The sequence below is a fragment of the Bubalus kerabau genome, chromosome 10, assembly GCF_029407905.1.
Source record: "Bubalus kerabau isolate K-KA32 ecotype Philippines breed swamp buffalo chromosome 10, PCC_UOA_SB_1v2, whole genome shotgun sequence".
In the NCBI taxonomy this organism is placed as follows: Eukaryota; Metazoa; Chordata; class Mammalia; order Artiodactyla; family Bovidae; genus Bubalus; species Bubalus kerabau.
The window spans coordinates 106710694-106736924 of record NC_073633.1 but is presented as its reverse complement, the minus strand read 5'-3'; the positions used below and the strand labels follow the sequence as shown (position 1 = coordinate 106736924).

At 48.6% G+C, this 26231-nt stretch overlaps 1 protein-coding gene across 14 annotated transcripts in view; it reads left to right on the top strand.

Moving 5' to 3' along the window:
• Positions 1–26231, top strand: part of EFCAB11 (EF-hand calcium binding domain 11) — a 171481-nt gene that overhangs the window by 30537 nt on the left and 114713 nt on the right. Inside the window, exon 6 of one of the 14 annotated variants that reach the window (XM_055538876.1) lies at positions 19264–19411. The exons of 7 other annotated variants lie outside the window; for them this stretch is intronic. In XM_055538876.1, the coding sequence (XP_055394851.1) occupies positions 19264–19411 (148 nt within the window). 6 more of the 14 variants (XM_055538877.1, XM_055538882.1, XM_055538887.1 and 3 more) reach the window with 6 other exon arrangements.

Sequence of the window (26231 nt, the reverse complement as noted above, 5' to 3'; positions counted from 1 at the left end):
TTGGTGGTTTTTTGGCACTTACTCCAAATACCCACTAACAGAAAAATCCTCACTTGCCATCTTCTTTATGGTTTATTTCTTATAATCTAGCAAAGAGTCCTCTCAAGTGCAGTCAGGAGCTTTATAACCACATATGGCTTTGCCTTATATTTTTCTCATTCTACCTGTGACTATTATGAATTAACCTCGAATGGCCTCTCTCTGCTGTTTCTTGAGAGGCATTTTCAGTTCCTGATTTAGCCCCAGCTGTTAACAGGGAGCTGGCTTAATGTTCTCTCTTGACTTTACCCCCCACTGATGCCCGGGATGTTTCTGGCTGGTGTGTTTCTCTGTGTGGGTATCTCTGCCTCTCCATGCCCAGGAGCCTCCTCCAACTCATTGTAAGCATCGAGATTTGTACTTGCCCACCACCTGTCATTTGGCAAAAAGCTTTGGGAAGCTTCTTCTGTTTTCCAGCCATGAAATGAAGCATGGTTGGTCAGAAGGCCCACTGGCGTCCAAGATTTTGAGTGCAGGTGGAGTGCCAGGTAGTAATGTCAGGCAGAAATACTGAGGCACCAAAGTGCTTTTCAGTCACAGCCGGAGACCCTTAGAGAGGCCTCTGGTAGTTTGGGTCTAAGATTCATTCTTCATACTGTGTGGGGAAGGTCAAAAAGCATAGACTATCCAGCTCTCCTTTTGGGAGCATTAAAACTTGGCTGGATAATAAGAGCATCACGACCTGCTGGAGAACGTATTTCAGTGGCAGTGTATCATGGAGTATGGGCTTAAGAATGCCATTTTATTTTTTTTTTTTTAAGTTTTTTTTAATGTGGGCTGTTTTTTAAGTCTTTATCACCTGTGTTACAATGATGTCTCTCTGTTATATCTTAGTTTACTGGCCACAAGGCATGTGGGATCTTAACTCCCCGACCAGGGGTCGAACCCACACCCCCTGCCCTGGAAGGCGAAGTCTTAACCTCTGGGTGCCAGGGCAGTCCCAGGAGGGCGGTCCCAGGAGGGCGGTCTCTGCAGGGAGCGACGTGCACCTTCCCGTGTACGCCCCAGGTCACAGCCATGGGAGGAGAAAGGGGCCTCCTGAGCCGGGGTGAAGTGAGCTAATGGGCCGAATGGGAGAGTCTTAGAGAGCCAAGGAGCTCAGGGGGGAGTGACGTAGGATAGCGTGTATTTAAGAAAAAAAGATCGCATACGTTTTTTCAAATCGTTGCACCTCTTCTAAAGTATTATTCCTCACCGTGATCTTTCGTTTCCTATACTTCCTTTTTGTCAGCAGCTGACTTGTCGGTATCGTTTTCTCAGTCTCTCTCTAAAGTTCCCCAAGATCACAGGTATCGGTAGTCATCTCCTGCTTTGATGAATGTGATTGTCGATCTGAAGTATCCCCGTACTTTTGTGTATAGAAAAGTTAAACAACGCTAGAAATCACATCTCATTCCTCGTTAACTATACAGAGACAGCTGTCGCCGGCCATCCCTGGTGTGTGAGTGTGATCACCAAATAACTAGACTTCTTGAGTTTCCAGGCTTTATTTCATGAGTTTTTGCATCTTCTCTGCAATGATAATGCCTTGGGTTTTCTTTCAGTTTTTTTGGTTTCAGAATTTTACTGTCAGAGATTCCGTTTTCTGATGATTTTGTTGCACATGATCACTGAATGGGGAAATGAATACGTATACTTTTTCAAACTGACCTGAGTTTCTTCTCCCTGGGGACTTTCACATGTAATATGGTAAATACAACTTCACTTTAAAAATCCAGGGGGCTTCCCTGGTGGGGAAGAATCCACCTTCTAACACTGGGGCTTTGGGTTCCATCCCTGGTCAGGGAGCTAGGATCCCACGTGCCTTGGGGACAAGCTACAGAGCCTGTGCAGTTGGGAGCCCGGTGCACGGCAGCGAAGAGCCTGTGTGCTGCAACCAAGACTCAGTGCAACCGAGAATAAATAAATAAAATTTAAAGTGAATGCAAAATCCAACTAGAGAAATATTTACATGCTAATTGTTTTAAGAAAATGTCAGTTTTCCCAGGGGGTTCTTGGCTGATTTTGCTTCATGAACAAAAATCATACCCTTGCATTTGAAGATGCTCTCTTTTTACCAGTAACTTTGAGAATTGGTGATGCTGGTGATGTAGGAACTGATGCCCAGAAACAGGACCAGGAAACCAGTGGAGAAGAGCGATGACTTCATTGCATAGATTTTCAAGTAGAAGGTGTTGGTTTGGTTTCTTCAGTTAAGCTGATTAGTTCATGTTACAAGGATGTACTATTTGATTGGAAGGAACATTTAATCTCTTTCACATTCTGGATGTCCAGATTTTGTAGCCCTCTCTCATGTTAAACCCATCCAGATGCAAATCTTGCTCTTCCTTCCAGGCCCAGATGTTAAACTATTTCTTATCTTGAAACCTGACCCCACCAACAGCCTACCCACCACCTCTTAACCCAGGAAAGAAATTGTCTCCTTTTCTCATTGGAGTATAACAGCTTTATAACGTTGAGTTACTTTCTGCTGTACAGTGAAGTAGCTCAGTTGTACGTGTACATGTATCCCTTCCCTCTTGGATCTGCCCCCATCACCCCACCTCCCACCCTGCCGGTACCTCTGGGTCATCGCAGAGCACGAAGCTGAGCTCCCTGTGCTAAACTGCAGGTTCTCCTTGGCTACCTGATTTACACATGGTCATGCATTTGCTTTCCTGGTGGCTCAGATGGTGAAGGATCTGCCTGCAACACAGGAAACCCGGGTTCGATCCCTGGGTTGGGAAGATCCCCTGGAGAAGAAACTGGCAACCTGATCCAGTGTTCCTGCCTGGAGACTCCCGTGGACAGAGGGGCCTGGAGGGCTGCTGCAGTTCATGGGGTCACAGAGAGTCGGACACGACCGAGCGGCTGGCACACACACAGTGTATTTTTGTCAAACCTAATCTCCCAATTCATCCCGCCCTCCTCTTACCCCTGTGTCTCTATGTCTGTATCTCTATTCCTTCCCATAAACTAGGTTCAACTGTACCATCTTTCTAGATTCCACATGCATGTGCTACTATGCATAAACAGCCTAAGTGTCCATCAACAAATGAATGGATAAAGAAGATGTGGTACATATATACAATGGAATATTACTCAGCCATAAAAAGGAATGAAACTGAGTCATTTGTAGAGTTGTGGGTGGACCTAGAGCCTGTCTCACAGAGTGAAGTGGATCAGAAGAACAAATATCATGTATTAACATGTGTATGTCTCCTGCTTGAAATTCCTGATCTGTCATAAGTGTCTTCTTTATGCTTACATGCAGGTATTTGCACGCATCAGTTATACCCAGGTTTAGAAAGTGAGCTTGACACGAACAGGCACAGACGGGGTGTACAGCCTCACACTCACAGAGCACGTTTCGTGAGCTTGACACGAACAGGCACAGGCGGGGTGTACAGCCTCACACTCACAGAGCATGTTTCGTGAGCTTGATACGAACAGGCACAGGCGGGATGTACAGCCTCACACTCACAGAGCATGTTTCGTGAGCTTGATACGAACAGGCACAGGTGGGGTGTACAGCCTCACACTCACAGAGCACGTTTCGTGAGCTTGATACAAACAGGCACAGGTGGGGTGTACAGCCTCACACTCACAGAGCACATTTCATGAGCTTGACACGAACAGGCACAGGCCGGGTGTACAGCCTCACACTCGCAGAGCACGTTTCGTGCACGTCAAGCAGGTGACTGGACTTAATGTAAATGAGTGGCTTATGTAGTGAACACACTTTTTATTCTGCCTTTTTTGTTTTATGCACTGAATGCCTCCCCAGTGTTATATCAAGCCCGCGTGTTGTAGATAGCTCCAGGGCTGGGGTCAGGACCCTGGACGGACTGCAGTGCGGCCAGCGCCAGGCCAGGGGAGCAGAAGACTCGAGTCTCGTCCCGCTCTGCCTCTTGTCCTTCCTTCCACAAGTCGCGGAAGCTCTCTGGCCTGTTCCCTCTGCGTCTCCGCCCGGAGGGGGCTGTGCTTAACGTCCTGGCAGCTCTTCTTCTCGTTCCAGAACCTGCCGGTGGGTTCTCTCCATCATGGAGGGTGGCATGCCATCTCCTTGATTTTCCCTGCATATCCCAGACAGCATTCAGAGTCCACCACTGCGTGAATACAGATGTGGTCTGTCAGTGTGATAAAGACTGCTCTCGAGAGAAGATTGCTGGGCTGACAGCTCGCCAAGCCTGGGCTTAGTGTTGAGATGTCAGATCACACGTGTTACGCGCAACGTTCCCAGTCGCTCATCTACATGTATGGTTGAATACACTGTGCTTGCTGTAATGGAATGAGGGCTATTTTTCTTTTAATCCAACTGTCACATGCAAAACTGCTGCCATGGTTTCTTTCTTACGACCGAACGTTGCTAACCCTCTCGGTCATCCTTGAAGTTAGGGATAGGCACATCTCGTGAGTGTATTCACGCTATTTTCCTCCATAGAAAGAAGAATCCCTCTCTTACATTTTTCTTTTGTAATAGACAGCTAACTTCTGGGTGAGGATTTTGACAATTCTGTGTGTTGCATTTATAAGAAAAACTTGTATTTAATAAATCTACATTTTACAGGAAATATTTAAATTAACATTGTTTAAGATGTCCTCAAAAGGGACTTCCCTGGTGGTCCAGTGACTAACACTCTGTGCTCCCAGTGCAAGGGGGCGGGTTCAATCCCTGGTTGGGGAACTAGATCCCACATGCCATCCCTAAAAAAAATCATAATAATACAAACGTGCCACAGTGAAACTCAAAGATCTCGTGTGCTGCAGCTCAGACCTGGCACAGCCCAGTAAATAAGTAAAAAAAGATGGCAGCAATTAAAAAGGCTCAGAATTAAGAGTTTCACTTCAGAGTTTCAGTTGTCCCCCTTAGAGATAGCCTTAAAAATCAAGACCAGAGGTTTCTAATACTATGTTTTCAACTATGGCAAGCATGCCTGTGCATTGGTGGCCTCATAGAGGACGTCTAGCCATCTTGTCCACCTGCACCCTACCCAGGCCTCCTCTCCCATCAGGCCGCCCTGAGGAGACACATCCTTGCCACTCAGAGCTGCAGAGACCAGCCGCATCAGGACGAGGCAGCTTGTTGGCAGGGCCCTATCTCAGGCCTGACTCCAAACGTACTGAGTCAGATGTGTTTATGTTACCATGATCTCTGGGGGATCCATATGCACATTAACGTTGGAAAATCCCTGGTCCACCCTCCTCATTCCACTTTGAAATGAGAGTAAATTAGCATTACTGTTGAATGTTACCTCCTGACTTCAGTAACATTTCACCCCCTACCAGGTAACACCCCGACTCCTCAGCCTGACATGTGGGTCCTCCTGCTCCCAGACCTGCCAGGTGACCCCTGACTCCTCAGCCTGACATGCGGGTCCTCCTGCTCCCAGACCTGCCAGGTGACACCTGGCTCCTCAGCCTGACATGCGGGTCTCTCTCCCCAGCTCCCAGACCTGCCAGGTGACCCCCAACCCCTCAGCCTGACATGCGGGTCCTCCCGCTCCCGGACCTGCCAGGTGACCCCCAACCCCTCAGCCTGACATGCGGGTCCTCCTGCTCCCAAACCTGCCAGATGACACCTGGCTCCTCAGCCTGACATGCGGGTCTCTCTCCCCAGCTCCCAGACCTGCCAGGTGACCCCTGACCCCTCAGCCTGACATGCGGGTCCTCCTGCTCCTGGACCTGACAGGAGACACCCGACCCCTCAGCCTGACATGCGGGTCCTCCCGCTCCCAGACCTGCCAGGTGACCCCTGACCCCTCAGCCTGACTCGTGGGTCCTCCCGCTCCCAGACCTGCCAGGTGACACCCGACCCTTCTGCCTGACTCGTGGGTCCTCCCGCTCCCGGACCTGCCAGGTGACCCCCAACTCCTCTGCCTGACTCGTGGGTCCTCCTGCTCCCGGACCTGCCAGGTGACCCCCGACTCCTCAGCCTGACACGCGGTCCTCCCGCTCCCAGCTCCCAGACCTGGCGTGACCAAATCAAAGACTCCATCCTGCGGTTCTGATTTGCTCGCGGTATCCCAATCCAGGCTCGTCTCGTCCCCTGCTCTCTCCTCTCCTCCTCCGACCTCTCCATCTTCCCCTCCCCTCCGCATGTCTGAACAGCATCCATTCCTACAGACTTAGCTGAACTCTCTCTTCTGTGGCGCCTGCCCTGGCCAGTCCAGCCCACAAGATTTCTTGTTTCTTCCTTAGAGCTCCTGTCACTTGCCCCAGTGATGCATCTAGTAATAAACGGTCACACTGGCAGCTGCCGTTGTGGAGTATTTCCTGTGTACCAGACCCTGTACTGAGGGAATCCTCTGAGGCACGTCCTGGGTTAGGCTCTGGGCGTCCGCATTTGAAAGTTTGGAGATGAGACTTCCCTGGTGGTCCAGAGGCTAAGACTCTGCCCTCCCAGTGGTGGGAGCCCCGGTTCAATCCCTGGTCAGGGCACTGGATCCCTTGTGCCACAACTGAGAGTTCCCATGCTACACCCAGGACCCAGCAGCGCCAAGAAAGTAAAAATATATTAGACAAATAGAGCTTGGAGAGCTTGATGCTGGTGGCTGGTGAGTAAGGGAACCAAGATTTGCTTGTGCTCTTAATCACTGTTATATTCCCTTCTCACCTCTAACAGCGTAAGCCTCCTGAGGGCAGGGACCAGGCCTGCCTTTGCACCCCCACGATGCCTGCCCAGAGCCGGAGAAGGCGAGGCGTGTTCCCTCTGCCCAGAAGCTTTCTTGATAAACCAGTTGTGCAGCTGTGTAGCCTTTCCCCTGTGCACATGGATTGGTTTGGTTGGGATTGTAACATTTGAGATTTCATTTGATTGGTGGTGGTGGTTTAGTCGCTAAGTCGTGTCTGACTCTTTTGCAACCATATGGACTGTAGCCAGCCAGGCTCCTCTGTCCATGGGATTCTCCAGGCAAGAATGCTGGAGTGGGCTGCCATTTCCTTCTCCAGGGCATCTTCCTGACCCAGGGATCGAACCCAGGTCTCCTGCATTGCAGGCAGATTCTTTGCCGACTGAGCCACCAGAGAAGTCCATCTGCACATAAATGAAAATAACTGTTTACAAAAATGTGAACAAGGAAGCGGATGCAGCATTGTATCGTGTGAAACGGCAGCAGGCGTTCCAGATCAGGTCGCTTTGATGGAAATCCGCGTGTTTTGCATGTTGCCTTTGGAATCACACTACAAGAGCAAAAGAGCTTGCCAAATCAAATGGAAAAGCTAAAAGTAAAATCAACGACAGAATTTTTATCATTTTAGCTGGGGCGGGAGTGCTAAACTGAATCCCTGATTGTCTCTTTATAAGACAGGATTACACACTGATTCACTTGCAAGACACTTCTGAGCAATTGCTGTGCGTTTCACGTCATCTTTTCCCATTTCCAATTTGTCCATATTGTGTGCTCATCTTCCCTGCTTGGTGGTGAACTGCTGCTGGAGAAGATCTGGGCAAACTAGGAATTCAAGGTACTGCAGGCTTCCCAGGGCACCTCTTAGTTCCAACATGTTTCCTTACCCTGCGTGTTCCTGAGCTGACCCCAGGAGAGGCAGCCAAGGTGTTAATACCATTAGCCGTTCCTGGCAGCACCTTCCTCCCTATCACTCACCTTCCTGTCCTCCCCACAGGACGAAGAATGATACAGTCCCAGGACCAGCTTCGTTGTTGTTGCTCAGTCGCTCAGTCGTGTCCTACTCTTTGCAACCCTATGGACTGCAACACGCCAGACTTCCATGTCCTTCACTATCTCTTGGAGTTGATCAAACTCATGCCCATTGAATCGGTGATGCCATCCAACCATCTCATCCTCTGTTGCCCTCTTCTCCTCCTGCCTTCAATCTTTCCCAGCATCAGGGTCTTTTCAAATGAGCTGTCTCTTCATGTGAGGTGGCCAGAGTATTGGAGCTTCAGCATCAGTCCTTCCAATGAATATTCAGGACTGATTTCCTTTAGGATGGACTGGTTGGATCTCCTTGCAGTCCAAGGGACTCTCAAGAGTCTTCTCCAACACCACAGTTGGAGAAGCATCAATTCTTTGGCACTCAGCCTTCTTTATGGTCCAACTCTCACATCCATACATGACTACTGGAAAAACCATAGCTTTGACTATGTGACTTCAGCGAAGTGATGTCTCTGCTTTTTAATATGCTGTCTAGGTTTGTCATAGTTTTTCATCCAAGGAGCAAACGTCTTTTAGCATCTTTCATGGCTACGGTCACTGTCTGCAGTGATTTTGGAGCCCACGTAATTAAAGTCTGCCACCGTTTCCACTGTTTCCCCATCTGTTTGCCATGAAGTGACGGGACCGGATGCCGTGATCTTCGTTTTCTGAGTGTTGAGCTTGAAGTCGGGGTCTTCGCTCGCCTCTCTGGCCTTCGTCAGGAGGTGCTTCAGCCCCCCTGACTGGCTCCTGGTGGTGACCGTGGCTGCTGACCCCGTCTTCCCCCCAACCCCCCGCTGTATCCGCCATGCCCCCACCTCTGTTCGCTTTAGCTGCACCTAAGCCCCAAGGGTGCTGGCACCTCTTCCCCTCCTTGTGTTCACTTAGCACCCAGGCTCTGGGCTGAGCTCCCCCACCCCCTGGTTCTGGCCCGCCCTGGTCCTGTCCGGCAAGCTCTTGAGTGCTCACTGGTCCCTGGAGTTGCTCCTGGCCAGTCTGAGAGCTGGAGTGAGCCCACCGTGTCCTCTCTAAGCTGCACCAGCTTCCTCCGCCAGCCCCCGTCCTCTCTGCGCTGCACCAGCCTCCTCCGCCAGCCCCCGAGTCCTCCTCCGCCAGCCCCCGTCCTCTCTGCGCTGCACCGGCCTCCTCCACCACACACGCACGCCACACTCAGTAGCCTCCCTTCCCTTCTCCCAGCAAGCGTCGTGTCCGAGTGACCTCAGAACCTCGTGTCCAGCTCCCCGGGCACACTATGACCCCAGATGCCCACTGTGGTCCCTCCAACGGCCTGCCCAGCATGGAGCGATGCTCCCTGGCTGGGCAGAGGCTGCTGTGCCTGCTTGACCATCCAGACCCGTCTCTGCCCAGCTCTCCTGCCCTGCTCCTGCGCGCTTCCAGAAGCGTTTCCTCTTCGTGCTGCAATCAGGGGCGCCTGTCACTCAAGCACGTCGCGCCCTTGTGCTGCCCGGGAGAACTTGAGCTCGTCTGCCTTCAGCTCCCTGTTCAGGGACGGCAGAGAGCTGGCACGTCTGCCCCCACCACCCCTTTCTGTGCCCGTTGTCACTCTTCAGGTGAGACGCAGAGTTCTCGGTGGGACACCCCGAGCCTGTCCGTTAGCACGTCACACGCCATGAGAGCGACCTGCTCTCTGCCGCTTCTACTAAACCTGTCCCGCGTCTACTAAACCTGTGCACGGCAGGTGACCTTGCCTCCTGCTTCATGGGCAGGGTCACGACCTCTGTCTGCCTGGGTTTCCTTTTTGCCTCCCTGTTCACCTCCAGAGTTTTCTATCTTCCTTCAACTCTATTTCTAATTTTTCTTTTCCCCCCCCTTTTTTCTAGTGCCTCTCCTTTGTTCCTGTATCATCCTCTCCCCTCCTTCTAAGACCTTTCTCCATCAGTCACCCCCTCTCCAGTTTATAACTTCCATCCCTGACTGCAGATACGTTCAGTCTCCCTGAATCTACTAGATTAGAATCGCCTAGAAATCTACTCCCCCAACCATAGTCCCTCCAGGCTGCCCTTCTGCCCTTTTACCAGGTTTTGGTTCTTGTCAGTCTCCCAGGGCATCCAGCGCTCCTCCAGGGGACTCTCCCCTCGATGCCCGCTCCCCCACCCCATCTTCTGTGCCCGTGACAGTGATTCCCGTTCGTTAAATACCTGCCCGTGTTCTCTTAGTGAATCGCTGCGGTGATCCCTCGCCTCAGCTTTATGCCTGTCCATTCTACAGATAAAGCTGAGCACCTTTATTGCTAATCTCAAGCCAAACTGGACTGACGTCTCAATTATTTTTTCTTTTGCTTAAAGAAGAAAAGTCATAGGACACTGACATGTGATCAAGTTTTTTTTTTTTTAATTGAGGGCAGTCATGTTGCTGGTACTTGTTAATGTTTTTGTTACACCTCAAAGTTGTGGGTTTTTTTTTTTTTTTTTTTTCAGAATACTGCTGTCCAATAATAGTAGAAAGAATTTACAGTTAAAATATCTAAATATGCTTGCATTTATCATTTAAGGATCACGTTAAAGAACATATTTTTTATATCTGAGTGATTATTATAACTTATTCAAATGATGTTTTACTCCTCACTCCTTATCCCTTTTAAAAACACTGTATTATCAGAGTGTATGTGCTTTACAGTGCTGGACTAGTGTCTGCCGTGCCACGAGGTGCGTAAGCTGTACGTGCACGTATGCCCCGCCCCGCGCTGGAGCCCCTCCGCCCGCCGGCTCTGGAGCCCCCTCCGCCCGCTCTGGAGCCCCTCTCCGCCCGCTCTGGAGCCCCCTTCCGCCCGCCCGCCCTGGAGCCCCCTCCGCCCGCTCTGGAGCCCCCTCCGCCCCCGTCCCACCCCCTCGATCACCACAGGGCACTGAGTTGAGCTCCCTACACTGTGCACACCTGTTTTACACGTGGCGGTGTGCACACATCAGCCGTAACCTCTCTGTGCGTCCTACCCTCCTCTTGCCCCACTGTGTCCATTCTCTGCATCTGCCAAAGAACGCATTTAGAAGCAACAATAAAAAGTTTCAAAATGCTTTTCTTAACCTAAGTCGTCCTCTTGTTAAGATTCCTGGAACCCCATTCATGGTTTCAAATGGGAATCTTCTCTGCCTCTGGGACAGCAGATGAAGGGTCTCATCCAGGGAGAAGTTGGGGGGGGGGGGAGCGCAGAGGAAGAGTCCTGTTCTTGTTGCCCTGTTTACAGAAGTTTCGCTGTGTTTGCTGGAGAGAGAATTCTCAGTAGATCCACGAGTGAGTGAATGAGTAAATAAATGAGCAGAGGAGTAGAATGAAGATCAAAGTTAGCATGCTGAAAGTGTGTGTCAAGTCAGGTGGGGCAATGCTGGTCCTTATCTTCTTTACTGGGCTTTCCACTGCAGACTTAGAGTCGGAGGCTTTAAAAACTACGAACCCGACTACATGTTTGTGGAAAGATTTAAACTGCTATCATCATAAAATTATTGCGCACTAGTTTTAAACTCTCTCGAAGGTGTTTGACAGAACTCTGCTGTCAGAGTCAAATTTAATAAATTGGATGGAACTTTCTCTCTCATCCATTGTTTAGGAGATAGGTTATTTTTAGTGACCAAATTTGTTACAGTATGGGGCCATTCATTCTGCTGGTTACAGATCCGTCATGGCAACAAGTGGCTGGATGTACTTTTCATAGACAACTTGTACCCACAGATTGGTTGTTCTGGGGTAAAAAAATAACTGGACTTAGTTCTTCAGCAATGCTTGTTTTCACAAGTGGTTCATTGTACAGCAATCAGATTTGAAGCCCTAGGTTTTGGTGGTACTCTGTGTACACCATCTGTTGCCAGATGTGGTTCAATTCAAAGGAGGAAGAGATACATGACAGTGGATATTCATGTGTCACACGGCAGCCTTCGTCTCTGAGTCAGGAATCCTGGTAGAAGAAGCCCCGATTTTTTAAAATGTGAAACTGCCTACATTACCTCCTCGATTGTTTTTATTTGACATTGAATTAACGTCCCGGGTAGACGCTGCAGGCTCACGCGCTAGCCGGCACCTTTACTTTGCTGCCTTAGTTTCTAATTTTCACTGTAGCTGCAGCCATTGCTTTTTGAGTGTGAGCTTCCGGTAGAATAAATCAAATTACTTTAGTGGGTAGACTTAGTTTTCTCTAATGACTTACTAAGTAAAATATGCCTTCTTCTTAAGTGGAAAAGCCAAAGTGGATTACTTTTTATTTGACTGACAAGGAAAGGCATTTTTGATTTTATTTAGCGACTGAAATAAATTACTTTACCACAAATTAAATGTGAACCATGTATATATGATCCCTCTTTTCATGAACAGAGCAGCTTGACCAAGCGTATTGCAGTTGATCTCTTTAACCAGTTGGTGGTGCTGAAAACTCTGGTAAGAAACTAATTGGGAGGCGAGGAGGTTAACCTGGACGCCTTCTTAATAAACATTATTCTGTTAGTTTTTGAAAAATTCGTGCCAAAAATGTGTGCCCAAATTACTGGATCTTCTAAGCTTACACACCAAACCGAGTATCTGTGATGGGCAGCAGAATCCATTTGTAGTGAACTTCCATAAAGATGTCATCGGCTCCCGTAGGATTCGCCTGCTGGACGCTGCATGGCTGGTTGGGAAAGACACCTTCATCCCGGGAGTGACCCTTAGCCTGCTGGCTGCGGACTGGAAGGGGAGATGACAGCAAGTGCTCGCCCGGGAGATTTAAGGAACATCACTTTGTATTATTACGACTTAACAAAAAAAATGCTATTAATGCGTTTTTTAGGGTCTGTGTTTGGGTTTATCTCTGTGTTTTTAGCACCCGAGAATTCAGTAGAACGACAGTCTGCTGCTTGAGTGTGTCCTGAGGCACCCTCGGTTGAGCATGGAGGCCTTGGAGTCAGGCGCGGCTCTGTCAGTCAGATCTAACCAAAGGTGTTCCTGTGCCGTTCTTGCTTTGGGGATCTTAGTTCCTGACCGGGGATTGAGCCTGGGTCGCAGCAGTGAACGCGCTGTGTCCTGACCCCTGGACCCCCCGGGAGTTCCCCCACGTGTGCTCTCTTAAACATATACACCTCACACAGGTACACTTTTAACTTCTGTCCTGGCCAAGTGTCAGTCGCTCAGTCATGTCCGACTCTTTGCGGCCCCATGGACTGTAGCCCACAGGCTCCTCTGTCCAAGGAATTCTCCAGGCAAGGATACTGGACTGGGTTACCATTTCCTCCTCTAGGGGATCCCTCCTCCAAGGGATCTTCCCAACCCAGGGATTGAATCTGGGTCTCCTGCATTGCAGGCAGATTTTTTACTGTCCTGGCTAAAGCACTAATTAATAGTGTTTTAGTATCTTATCATGTGGAGAAGGCAATGGCAACCCACTCCAGTACTATTGCCTGGAAAATCCCATGGACAGAGGAGCCTCATAGGTTGCAGTCCCTGGGGTCGCTGCGAGTCAGACACAACTGAGCGGCTTTGCTTTCACTTTTCGCTTTCATGCATTGGAGGAGGGCATGGCAACCCACTCCAGTGTTCTTGCCTGGAGAATCCCAGGGATGGGGGAGCCTGGTGGGCTGCCATCTATGGGGTCGCACAGAGTCAGACACGACTGAAGTGACTCAGCAGCAGCAACAGCAGGATCTTATCACACTGAAGCTCTCTTCTGACTTGTTTCAATCTTCCAAACATTGAATATGTGGTAGAAAACTTAATAAAGCCATCAGAGTTTTAAAAAGTAAAAAAAGAAACAAAAGCAAGCAAACAAACCCACATTTTAAACAGATAATCCTAGAACTCATTTTTTTTATACTAAAAGAATAAAGATTTTTATTAAGCATTGTAAGTTGCATTCAGTAGCCTTCAGATACACCACACCACAACCCATCTACAGTCAGTCAAGCCCAACAGCAGTTCATTCCTGCACAATCCATGAGTTAGGGCAAAACTCCCTTCAACTTACAGTAAGATCCTGCTCAGGTCTTGGTGGCAGGGATTGGGGAATTACATCTCATTTCTGATCACTAATGTGTAATGAAGAGCATCAGGAGAATTATATGAAAACGAATAAGAAATGATTCTGATTTCAAAGTACATTGTTTGGAAACATTAACGAGAACATGAAAATGATATAAATATACTTGCTAGAACTCATTTTCGGAGAAGGCAATGGCACCCCACTCCAGTACTCTTGCCTGGAAAATCCCATGGACGGAGGAGCCTGGTAGGCTGCAGTCCATGGGGTCGCTAGAGTCGGACACGACTGAGCGACTTCACTTTCACTTGTCACTTTCATGCACTGGAGAAGGCAATGGCAACCCACTCCAGTGTTCCTGCCTGGAGAATCCCAGGGACGGGGGAGCCTGGTGGGCTGCCGTCTATGGGGTCGCACAGAGTTGGACACGACTGAAGCGACTTAGCAGCAGCAGCATCATTTTTATAATGTAAAGAAGATTAAAATTTAAGTTCACCGTCCGGTGTTACCTGGATGAGGGCTGCCTGTCAGTTCAGGGGCTCAGGAATCCAGGCCCCCGCCGGTGTTGAAACGGAAGCCCTGTGTTTGTCACAGCGTCACGTCTGTTCTCACGTGAGCTCCTTTGGCTGTGCTGCGTCCTAGTGGCTGTGCGGGTTTTTCTCTGGTCGCCGCGAGCGGGAGCTACTCTGCAGTCTCGGAGCTCAGGCTTCTCCCTGCGGGGCTTCTCATCTCGGAGCTCAGGCGCCAGGGCGCGCGGGCTCCAGAAGTGCGTGTCCCCAACACCAAGCACAGGCTCGGTGTTAGTGGTGCGGGCTTCGTTGTTCCAGGGCCTGTGGGATCTTCCTGGACCAGGGATCGACCCCCTGCCTCCTGCATTGGCAGGTGAATTCTTTACCACTGAACCCACCAGGGAAGCCCTGTATCAATCCTTAATAGCTCAGTTTTCTCAACTTGTAAAATGGGGTGATCAAGTCTTTTCCTCTGAGCTGGTGTGAGCTCTACAGGAGGTAGCGAGTGCTTGTTGGGTGTTGTTTTCCCTACACTTTACTCCCTTGAGGCAGAGACTGTGAGTCAGTTGCTCCTGAGCCCCCACGATACCCCCGCACTTTAGCCAGAGCCTCAGGACACGAGGTCTCCTTGTCTGATGCTGCCTCGTTCTCCACTAAAGCAAAGCTATTTCCCGGTTACAAAGTGTCACAAGGATTTTGTAGGCTCACAGACCCACAAAGGAGAGACTCGTATAGTTATACCTGGTTTTCAGATACATGCCTGTCTGTCCCGGGAATATTTATGTGTTGGTCTGAATCTGCCTAATTAAGACTCAGGAACGATTTCTGAAAGGTGCAGCAAAGGTGTTACTAAGAGTCTGCTCATCCATCCATTTATTTGTTCCACAGATTGTATTGAGCATGCCTCTTCAGAGATGAAGTCCAGGAAAGCCTCACCCTGTCTCTGAGAGCTGCAGACCTCAAGAGGCAGGAATTGATAGGCAGCCCTTATCTAGGTGACAGGAAGATTATTAAAATTTAAATGTTGTTTATAATATTAAGAAAATCAGTCCTAGGATCATCTGTAACAATTTTCTTATACATTTAAAACTGATGATATCATTCAGTTTTCCAGAGCATATTCTGTGTTTGAAAGATTGATAGACGTCAGAAGAAAGCTTCAGTGCAATGGTAATCCTAAAATGCTGTTACTTAGGTGTTTTACCAGTATGGAATTAATAAGTGTAACTGTAAAGCAGGGGTCTCCAGTCTCCAGAATCTAATGCCTGACGATTTGAGGTGGAGCTGATGTGTCAGTAATAGAAATAAAAGTGCACATAAATGTAGTGTGCTTGAATCATCCTGAGAGCGTCCCTCCACCTTCCCTGGTCCACGGAAGAAGAGCTGTCTTCTGTGAAACCGGCCGCTGGTGCAGAAAGGCTGGGGACTGCTGGCGTAAGGTGTGTGTGTATATTTAGGAACAGCACAGCTAATAACTCTGGTTAGATCTGATTGAGTCAGATCTTTGAGTTTTTGAGATACAGAATCATGGAAGCAGATGTTGGCAGAGACTAAAAATCATTTACACCATCGCTAAGAAAATGGAGGCTGCAGGAACTTCATGGCTTACCCAAGGTTACACAGACCTGGGTCAAGTTCGGGTCTCCTGGCTCCTGATTCAATGCCAAAGCGTTATTTTTCTATCCCCACGTCTACAAGATGAGCCATTTTGGGTGTAAATAAAAGCAAGTGCATGCTTGTTCAGCCTCAGTAAACTTCCATGCTAAACAGGGAGTGCCATTTCTGCCCGGTCTATCAGAATGAAAACCTGTAGGGCATGGCAGGCAGTTGATGAAGTTGCCCCGTGTCCGTTTTCGAGCCGAGCAGGGGTCGGGAGCCCAGCCCAGGTGCGTCACTCGCAGCCCCCAGCCGGAGCAGGTCTGTGCCTGGAATCCTGCGCCCGAGACGGCAGGGTTTCCGTCCACCGACCGCCCTGCCCGCCTCTTGTTTCCTGCGGGATGAATGGCGTTCTGCAGGTGTGTTAGCGATTCCTGAGTTTGTTCCCCACTCAGGATGACCTCATTGTTTTCTGCTTCTTTTCCATAATTATACAGTAACAGGAAAATAAACCGGCTCTGCGTTGAGCCCACAGCAGAAATCTTGTGCTCTTTATGTAAGTTTGATTTATAGACGTGTACCGCGGAGCGGAGTGACTATGAAACATTCATCTTCCCATCGCTGGTTGCCATGGAAGCCGAGTACACAGAGCGGTGTCACTCCAGTCCTGGGGACGCCTGCAGTGGTTTATCCCTTTGTTGTTCTCGTCTCTTAAGCAACTGCCTAGTATTCTTTCATCATGACAATTAATCATGCACACAGGTTTTTTATCTTTCATCTCAAACAGAAAGCACAAAAAATGTATGACAAAATTTGGGAGAATTTAAATATTCTTGCTTCTTTAAATATGCATTTGTGGTTTTTTCCCCCCTTCAGTCCCACTGGAAAAATAGGTCATATTTGGAAAAAAAAAAAAGCACATATTAATGTACAGAAATCTCAATAAAGACAGCAATACAGAAATTTAAGGAGAAGGCATTGCCATACTAAGGAAATCTTAAGGAACTTCAGATTCCCAGGTCTCCCGGTGTTTTGAGCTAAGTCTGCATTTGGGTAATGCTAACCCCCCAAGACCACTGAGCTACGTTATCAGCTCTCCTCTTGGTTTGTTTTGCTCGTTTCCTTAGGGGTCTGAGCAGCCTACAGATTTGCTGGAGAGATACAGTAGACAGTAAAGAGTGCATGCATGCTCAGTCGTGTCCGACTCTGCAACCCCATAGACTGCAGCACACTAGGTTCCTCTCGCCTCCACTTTCTCCCTAACTTTGCTCAAATTCACGTCCATCGAGTCAGTGATGCCATCCAGCCATCTCATCCTCTGTCGTCCCCTTCTCCTCCTGCCTTCATTCTTTCCGGGGATCAGGGTCTTTTCCAGTGAGTTAGCTCTTTGCATCAGGTGGCCAAAGTATTGGAGCTTCAGCTTCAGCCTTAGTCTTCCCCATTTTAAAAAAGTATTTATTTATTTTTGGTTGTGCTGGGTCTTTGTTGCTGCACGCAGGCTTCCTCTAGTCATGGTGAGCAGGGGCTGCTCTTTAGCTGTGGTCGAGGACTCCTTGTGGTGGCTTCTCTTGGGGAACATAGACTCGAGAGCGTGCCGACTTCAGAGGTTGCGGGACACCGGCTTCGTTGCACCGTGGCATGTAGAATCCTCCTGGACCAGGGATCGAACCTGCATCCCCTGCATTGGCAGGCAATTTCTTAGCTACCGGACCACCAGGAAAGCCCCCTCACTTTGTTTTTATTGTTGTATTTTTTTTTAAACTATTTTACCCCAGTTTAACCCAGCAGAGTTCAAAGTACACACCTCCCCACTGTTAATAAGTGTTTGCTGATTACCCACCTCCTTTCACTGGGTTTCTAACAGGTCTGTTGGTTAGAAGAGCTTGTCCTGAAAAAACTGTCTGGATCTAAATCCCTGTTCCATTCCTGGTTGGCTGTGAGGTCTCTGAAAAGTATCTTAATTTGCCTTGGCTCTCTTATCTGTAGAGTTAGCAGCTATAAAATTAAGATAATAATGGCTTGTTGGAGGCTTAAAGGGGCTGATTCATGCAAAGGACCTAGTTCTGTGCCTGCCCGGGGATCAGCACTCAGGCGGGGGTGGCTGGCGTGGTGGCGATGGTTGTCACTGAGAGGATTACCGTGCTGCTGTCAGGACTGTGACTTTTGCAGGGAGCCATGCCAGCACCAAGCCTAGGGCTCCGTCCCCAGCATCCACGTTCATAAGTAGTTGCCAGCGCTTTGTTTGACTTGGGCTCCAGGGACTGGATTCCTCGTAACACTTTGGATCCTAGCGCGGTGGCCTAGAGGTATGTACGCTGGCCTTTTTATCTGCGAGTGGACAAGAGAAGGCCGTTGCAGGTATCGCCAGTCTCCCGTCTATGACGAGGTCTTGTTCCTCGTACCTGGCTGTATATAGGGTCTATGGGACGCGTGGGGAAGGAGTGGGCTGCCTTTTTGCATCCTGCTAGGGGAGGGTTCTACAAGGAGATCAAACCAGTCAATCCTCATGGAAATCAACCCTGAATATCCCTTGGAAAGACTGATGATGAAGCAGAAGCTCCAATATTTTGGCCTCCTGATGTGAAGAGGTGAGTCATTGGAAAAGACCCTGATGCTGGGAAAGATTGAAGGCAGGAGGAGAAGAGGGCAACAGAGGATGAGATGGTTGGATCGCGTCACTGACTCAATGGACATGAATTTGAGCAAACTCTGGGAGATAGTGGAGGACAGGGAGATAGTGGAGGACAGGGACATAGTGGAGGACAGGGGAGCCTAGCATGCTGCAGTCCACGGAGTCGCAAAGAGCTGGATACGACTTTAGCGACTGAACGAACAAGGGGAAGCGTCTAGCGTTTGTCCGCAGAGCCCGGAATCACAACTGACCAGCTCCCTGTCCACCCCTCGCTCCCGGTGTCACTCAGATGTGGCTCCGCCTTCCTCCTGTCTTTCTGGAATTGAAGTTTTCCAAACTGGTAGCAGAAGCATTCTTTGTTGAAATTCACTCCCCTTGGCAGTCCTCCAGGGCACACGGCAATGCCTATTTATTTGATTTAGCTTTTGTTTGCTTAGCCTTGTATTTCGTCTGTTTTGCTTTGTGCGGTTCTTTCTCCCCTCCCCAAATTTTCATGTTTAAATTCTTTGGACTTCATTTCTATTTATTTTACTAGTTGGCTTCATAGTATTGCTCCAAGTTGTTTACTTTAAGCTATCACAAAATGAACAGCCTTAGATTAATCTGTCTTTCCCCGCCGAGCCTGCTCCACGGCCTAGCCTGCTCCGACGTGTGGACTAGGTGCGCTTCTGTTAATGATTTAAACACAATGGCCTGTGTGGTTTCCCCTTTGTCATGGGCAGATGATACAGCATGGAGTCCCCAGTCCTCTCCACTTACCTCTCTGTTTTACCCTGCATGTTTATCGGCAGGCTCATGTCAGTTCCAGAGAGCCAGCAGTCTGACTTCTTGGAATCCTGTGTTTTTCTCCCCTCACTGTCCTCCTTCCTTCTTTTCCTCCTGTGATGAAATCTCTAGAGGCGGCTGTCACGTCTTCCACGAGAAGCTCTCAAAACCCGAAGTGACGAGGACACTCAGGAGACCCCTGTGCTCTGCAGCTGCGTTGGGCACGCTGTATACAGCTTTCCAGTCAGTGACTGAACCGGAGACCCTCTCTAGATTCTCGGTAACGTTTCCCAGTCCTCCTGAGGCCCCTTCTTGGCCGCGCGGTCCTCACGTCACGCTTACTGAGCGCCGTGCGCTCCCGTCTTCTCTCCGCGCCCTGATCGCTCGAGTAGGTGGCTCTGCCGTGCCCTCCTCTGCCCTCGGAATTCTACCTTTCTTTGACTTGGAAACAAATGTTCGTCTGCCTTGCAGACGCTGGGGATGTGTAAAAGCAGAGAAGACTGACACCGCCCTGCCTTCTAGGAGCTTAGCGCCTAGTTGGGGAGGTGGGTGGTTAGAATCCAAGATGGTCAGTCCTGAAGGATGACTGCAGAGCACTGTGGGAGTATCCAGGAAGGCTGCTGGATGCAGGCAGGAAACGGAAAGCAAGGCTGACTCCAGACGAAGTGATGGCCGATGGGAGACCTGAAAGGTGGAAGTATAGCCAGACAGGGATAGAGTGTGTTCTAAGCTGAGTGTATCCTCCGAGCTGAGTAGGAGAGCGTGGTCCTCTGAATAGCCGGAATCGTCAGCTGTCCTTGTGTGCCTGGCAGGGTGGGGCCGGAAGGATAAATGGAGAGTGATGAGACCAGAGACACGAGCAGGACCAGGTCATGAAGGGCCGTGTGAGGTGCTGAGGAGTTTGAAGTTGACCCTGAGGATAATGGGAAGGTGTCGAAGTGTTTTGAGTAGAGAAGAACAGGATCAGGTGTGTGGTTTAGCGCTGTCTTCCGCTGCACGATGAAGAAGGGAGTAAGATGCAGCAACAGTAGCCTCTGTCTGGATTGGTCCTGGTGCCGCGCCCCCGTGCAGACGCGCCTCCTGAAGCCCACAGTGTGTGTCCGGCTCCGCACACCCAGCTTCTCATGTTTTCCTGATTAGCACCGAGGCTTGTCCCGAGCTCCAGCTTCCCTTTTGTAGCTTCCTGTCTTGACGGCCAGGACTCCAGCTCCTGCCAGTTCTTGCTCTAAGGTAACTGTGTCATGCTGGGCACCTCCATGCTGCCATTGCTCAGAGAGTCCACTGCTTTGCTACCAACTTGGATCTCCTGGAGTTTGGGGATCTAGCCTGAGTTCCTGGGGTTCCTTTGACCCCTGAAATTCATCTTTGCATTGCACCTTCCTGCCCAGCCCAACCAGACCAGATTGGGCGTGCCCCCGAAGAATCCTCCAAGCCCTTTGTCCCACAAGTGGTTGAGTAACCCACATCCTCCACGCCGATCCCCTTCCACCCCCGTATAGGGCAATAAACGTGGGGAGGTGGGCTGAAGTCAGATGAGCTGAACTCGACAGGAGACTTTGGGCAAGTTGTCCAGTGTCTCCATGCCTGTTTCCTTATAGTTGTTAAGAGAATCGACGTCTCAGAGCTGTTTGAGGGATAGAATGAGCAGCTGCATGTACAATAGGCTTCTTGTCCCATCGTGGCACTCACCGTTTATTAATCTAGACTGTCTGAGGGAAAGAAGCAGAAGAACATAAAGGAACTTTGACTTGGGGATAATTTGCCACAGACAAATAGGTATTCATCTTCAAAGCGCCCCGCCTCTTCACAGTGGGTACTCAAGAGACGACAGTAATAATGCTATGCCCTGCCCAGTCTGGGTAGTGACCGTCCTGGCTACATTCCAAACCTGGGGTTTTATTCTGTGTTGATTTTGTTCCAGAAATTCTCTGAGTTTTCATTAAATTAAATTAGCTGTGCATCTCATAAATTATGCTTTATTCCAGAGGACAGTTACGATGTTGGCCTCAGCTTAATAGTTTGGGCCTCTTGGGACCTGCCTTTCCTTTGTAATAGAAGAGATAATAACAGCTATAAGTTGATAAGGCAGGAGAAGACAGCTCTGCCGATGTGTTAGTTCACTCCACAAATATCAATACTTGCTGGGAGCCACGTGCGAGGCACTGAGGGGGGTGCCTTCGGGGCTACGGGAGCAAGTCAGATGGGGACCGTCTTTTAGAGACTGACTGTAAGATGAAGTAGGAAACGATGCCTGCTGTAGAAGAATAATTCCAGCCAGGGTCATCCAGGCATTCAGCAGCTGAGTTAAGGTTTGAATACTTCCCAGAAGGAAGGGCACCCCGCAGCTAGCAGCGAGGGCAGAGGGGGGTGGCGGGCCTGGCACGGGACGCCACGCAGCCCCGGGTGTGGCCCTAGAGCCAGCGCACAGCACTTGCCGCCCTCAGGCCCCGCCCGCAGCGCTCTGCCTGTCTCGACAGTGGTCCTCCCCAGCCCATGACACAGCTACGGTTACCGCCCCCATTTGACAGATGAGGAGACCATGGCACAGCGTGGCCAAGTCACGTGGGTCAGGTCACAGTAGCTGATAGAGTTTGGGCTTGTCCCGGATGGTCTGGCTCCAGACTGGAAACACAGGAAGGCGTCCCCATCTTGCAGGAAAGACTGCCCGTCCCTTCTAGACCCTCCCCACGTGCACCCTGAAAAGGATTTTGAATCTCTTCATCAGTCAGCTCTACTACAATTTATGGATTTCAAAGGAATCATTTTATTTAAGGGCCTTTTGCGGTTCAATTTCAATAGAATAAAGATCTAGACAACACATAAATTTTCACAGTCAAAAACAGAGCTCTATAATCTACGGCTGTAACCCTTTCCATGAACCTATACAAGCTAACTGGTACACCCTTTTTATGAAATTCCCTGATTTCTGACACTTAGTCATAAAATCTTTTGATAAAAAATATAAAAACCTCATACTGCAATACTATAAAATGTGGCTGCATTAATAGCAAAAAAAAAAAAAAACAAAAACCCTCTGTATTTTAGACTGTCATGAATTGTTTAAGCATCATAATGAGAAACATTTATGGCTTAAATAATTGAAGTGCGTGTTTCTCAGAATCCATCTACTCATCTCAACCTTTTGTTAGACCTTCAGACAAATCATGAGACTGACTGGCTTGAGTTTCTCTGCAACTCTTTCTCCTCCATCACAGGGTGATGGGATGTGCATGGTGCCGTCGGCTAGCTGTTCAGGCTCCGCTCTCACGTTATGGGGAATTGACTGAGGCAAGTCTGTTAACCTCCCTGGACCTCAGTTTCTTTCCTAGCTTTAGACACCTTCATTCTCTGTTTCCGTACCTTTCGTTTAATTACTCTTTAAAGACAGATTCCATGAATAGCAGAGTGAGGTCATCGCCACAGTGAACAAAAGGACAAACAGATAGTCTGGTCATCAGGTTCATCAGTCACCATCAATTTCATCATCAGTTTCATCCAGCAATATTTAACAAATGTTTACTAAGCTCTTACTGTGTGCAGGATAAATGTTTGTGACTCTCCAGCGTTACTAATAATGACAGTGTTAAATTCTCAGATTTACTTGGAATTTACCTTCTCTCAGTTTCCCCACTGCTAATGTATCCTTCATGGCTACATCATTACTACAGAATCTTACTCTGTTTAATCTTATTTTCTTATACCCCCAACAAACAAAGCAAAGACAAAAACGTTCATCTCAACAGGATCTTTAGTATGTTGCAAATTATTATTAGACCATATACAATACTTTTCTTTCAATTTTTTTCAGTGTAAAGAAGCCCCCTTGTCAACCTGCTGCTTCTTAGGGAAACCCATAGCCATCAAAATATTCACATCTAATCCGGATGGATCGGCTGACATACTAGGTTTAATGGTTTGTAGTGGTGAATTTGTCATAGATTTGAAGACCTCTCCAGGTTGTAAATTGCCCAGACTCATATGCTCTGGAAATTTTACAAGGACTGCAATTAGAATAGAAGTGTTTTGGCTTATCTCAGTTGTATTGGAAAAAACAAAAAATCCTGATGAGAGGGGTATCAGATAGTCCTAAGTTCACGTAACAACAAAGATTTATTGGGCAGTTTGTCAGATATGAGATGGACACTAACAGTGGCCAGAACATGTCACTTTTCCAGTGCTCTAGTGGGCGCTGGCATCGCCGCGATTCCACGAATCCTCGCAGTGACTTAGTGAGTCACGCGTTATCGTTGCTCCCGTTTCACAGATGAGAAAACTGAGCTTAGACAGTCTCAAAGTCGCGCAGTTAATGTGCAGCTGAACATGATTCGGGTTGCTTATTGTCGCCTTCAGTTCATCGTGTTCAAATCGAACGTCTTTATCCTTGTCCTCAAGTCAGCTCTTTCTTACTATTCCTGTCAGTGATACCACAGTTTCTTCAGATTCACTCTCACAGTCATTGATTTTTCCTTTTTTGTCCTTGTTCTAAATCCATTCGGTCACCAAGTCCCTTTGCTAGTTCAGTGTCTGTCAGCCCTCTTCCCATCACCCTACCCAGGGCTCTAGGACTCACATCTAAAGTGTAGAGGCTGAAGGCCCATTTTTTCCTTTTTTTATTGAAGTGTAGTTGATTTGCAATATTATATAAGTTTCAGGTATATACAGCAGAGTGAGTCTGTATTTTTGCAGAGTATACTCCATTATAAGTTGCTGCAAGATAATTCCTCTGGTTCCCTGTGCTATGCCACGTCTCCTTGTCGCTTTCCTATGTTATGCATAGTGGTTCATATGTATCACTCCCAGACCGCTCGCCTGCCCCTCTCCTCCCCCCGCTTCCCTGTGGGAACACGTCCTCTGTGTCTGAGGCTGTTTCTGTTTTGCATGTGTGTGCATTTGTGTGATTGTTTTGGTTCCACATAGAAGTGATACCTGCAGCGTGTGTGTCTTCTCTGACTTATTTCATCAGCCTAATGTTCTCTAGGTCCATTTGCGTTTCATTCTTTGTGTGTGCGACTGAGTAATATTCCATTGTGTGTGTGTATACACACCACATCTTCTTTGTCCATTCATCTGTTGATAGGCAGTTTGCTTCCATGCCTTGGCTATTATAAACAGCGCTGCTGTGAACATCAGGGCATGTGTGGCTTTTCAGATTGTTGTCTTCATTTTTTCCGGATGTATGCCCCCGCGTGGTGATTTGTAGTTCCGTGAGGGCCCTCCTCCCTGCTCTCCGTGGGGGTTGCCCAGGTCGCTTTCCTGCCAGCCGTGCACCAGGCCCCTCTTTGCTCTCCCCTCCAGCACTGGGAGGCCAGGCTCTAACTCAGTCTTCAGGTCAGCTAGCTACCCTCTGCCCCTGCTCTCCTGCTCTCACCTCCTTTATATGAACTCGTTACCTGAACCCATCATGCTGTTCTTCCCTGGGTGTGCAGGGTCGCTCCTTTCTGGGGTGCCCCCTCCCTGCTCTGCGAGCCTGGCTCCTCCCTCGGGATGAGATCGGGCCCCTCCCTTCTGTCCCGTGTCCTGGTCAGTCCGCTCCTCAGTGACTGGGTCCTTTCCCCCACGCTTCCAGACCTCTCAGTTGCCTGCCTCTCGTGTCTGCTTCATTGCTCTCCCTGTGTGTGATCTGTCTCTCACTGGTGCTTCGGGATGGAGACCAGACCCCCCTGCACCCCGCACAACCGTCTGAGTCTCATGTCCTGTGTACACGCATGAGGATGGTAATTTCTGTAGTCATGATAGTCAACCTCTCACATCAGACTCAGGGAGTTAGCAGATCACTCAGGGATCCACCGAAACCGCATTACTCAGAAACCCACCTCCCTGGAAACTGACCACACGCATTCGCAGATCTAAGTCAGTCGTTTGCATGGATGGCCACAGCCACAAGCCTCTCCCCACCACTGTTGGCTCTGGCCTTTGCAAAGCACCTTGGCTCTGTGGCCATCTGGAAGTTTATTTCTGTCTCTTTGAATTTGAGCTGACCTTCTGACTTTGACCAAAGAACAAAGCAAAAAGTAGCAAGTCATCAAACTTGCGCGTGACCTTGAGAACTCTCCCACCCCACAAAGGATTCCACTGGGAACCATGCCTTTCGCCCCCTTAGCCCCTGAGTTTTCATCCTGCTGCTGTCCAGTCGCTGGGTTGTGTCCGACTCTTTGCAACTGCGTGGACTGCAGCACGCCAGGCTTCCCTGTCCTTCACTATCTCCCGGAGCTCACTCAAACTCATGCCCACTGAGTCAGTAATGCCATCCAACTGTTGTCTTTGAGTTTTTGTCCTACTGTGTACAAATAGGAGATGTGGTTTGAGATGCTTCTTTTTAAAAATATTTTATTATTTGTTTTTTAATTTGGGTATGGTTGCTCTATAATCTTGTGTTAGTTTCTGCTCTACAGCGAAGTGAATCAGCTCTCCGTATACACATATCCCCTCTCTTTGGGTTCCCTTCCGTTTAGGTCACCACGGGGTACTGAGCAGAGCCCTGTGCTGTCCCGCAGGGTCTCATTAGTCACCTGCTTTACATGTAAGATGCTTCTTTAACCACAGTCTTGCTGCATCTTACAGTTCTACACATCAGTAGAAAGGGTCTTAAAAGCAGATAATAACTTGGATGATTGGCCAGCCTCTGATACCATGGTTCTGTTTTGTCTCTCCTAATTTCCTGAATGTAATCCTGGAGTCGCCTCTTGCCTCCTCTCCTACCCACTGTATGGAAACAAGCCCTGTGTCTGCCAAACAGCAAATCAGCTTCTCCTTCACAGTATATATTTCACTTCTGTGCTACTGCTGTATCCCAGTAACATTTTCTTTCATGGAAAATGACCATTGCTTCCAGGAGTATATGACTTTTTTTTTCCAGATTCATGATGTTTTTAAAAAATGAAACTTCATTTCAGATAAAATGATCTTCAGTTTTATAAAATGGAATTTATTTTTATGGTGCTGTGGCTGTTCATCATTTTAAAACCTATTAGTGGTAACAGGTCAGCTTGAAAAATGAGGAGTTTTAACTTCAGCTTGGAATACCTCGTGATAGATTCCAAAACTGTGCCAGTAAAACTGTGTTTGAATGATTCTTGAATTTATTTTTTAGGGGATAGCTT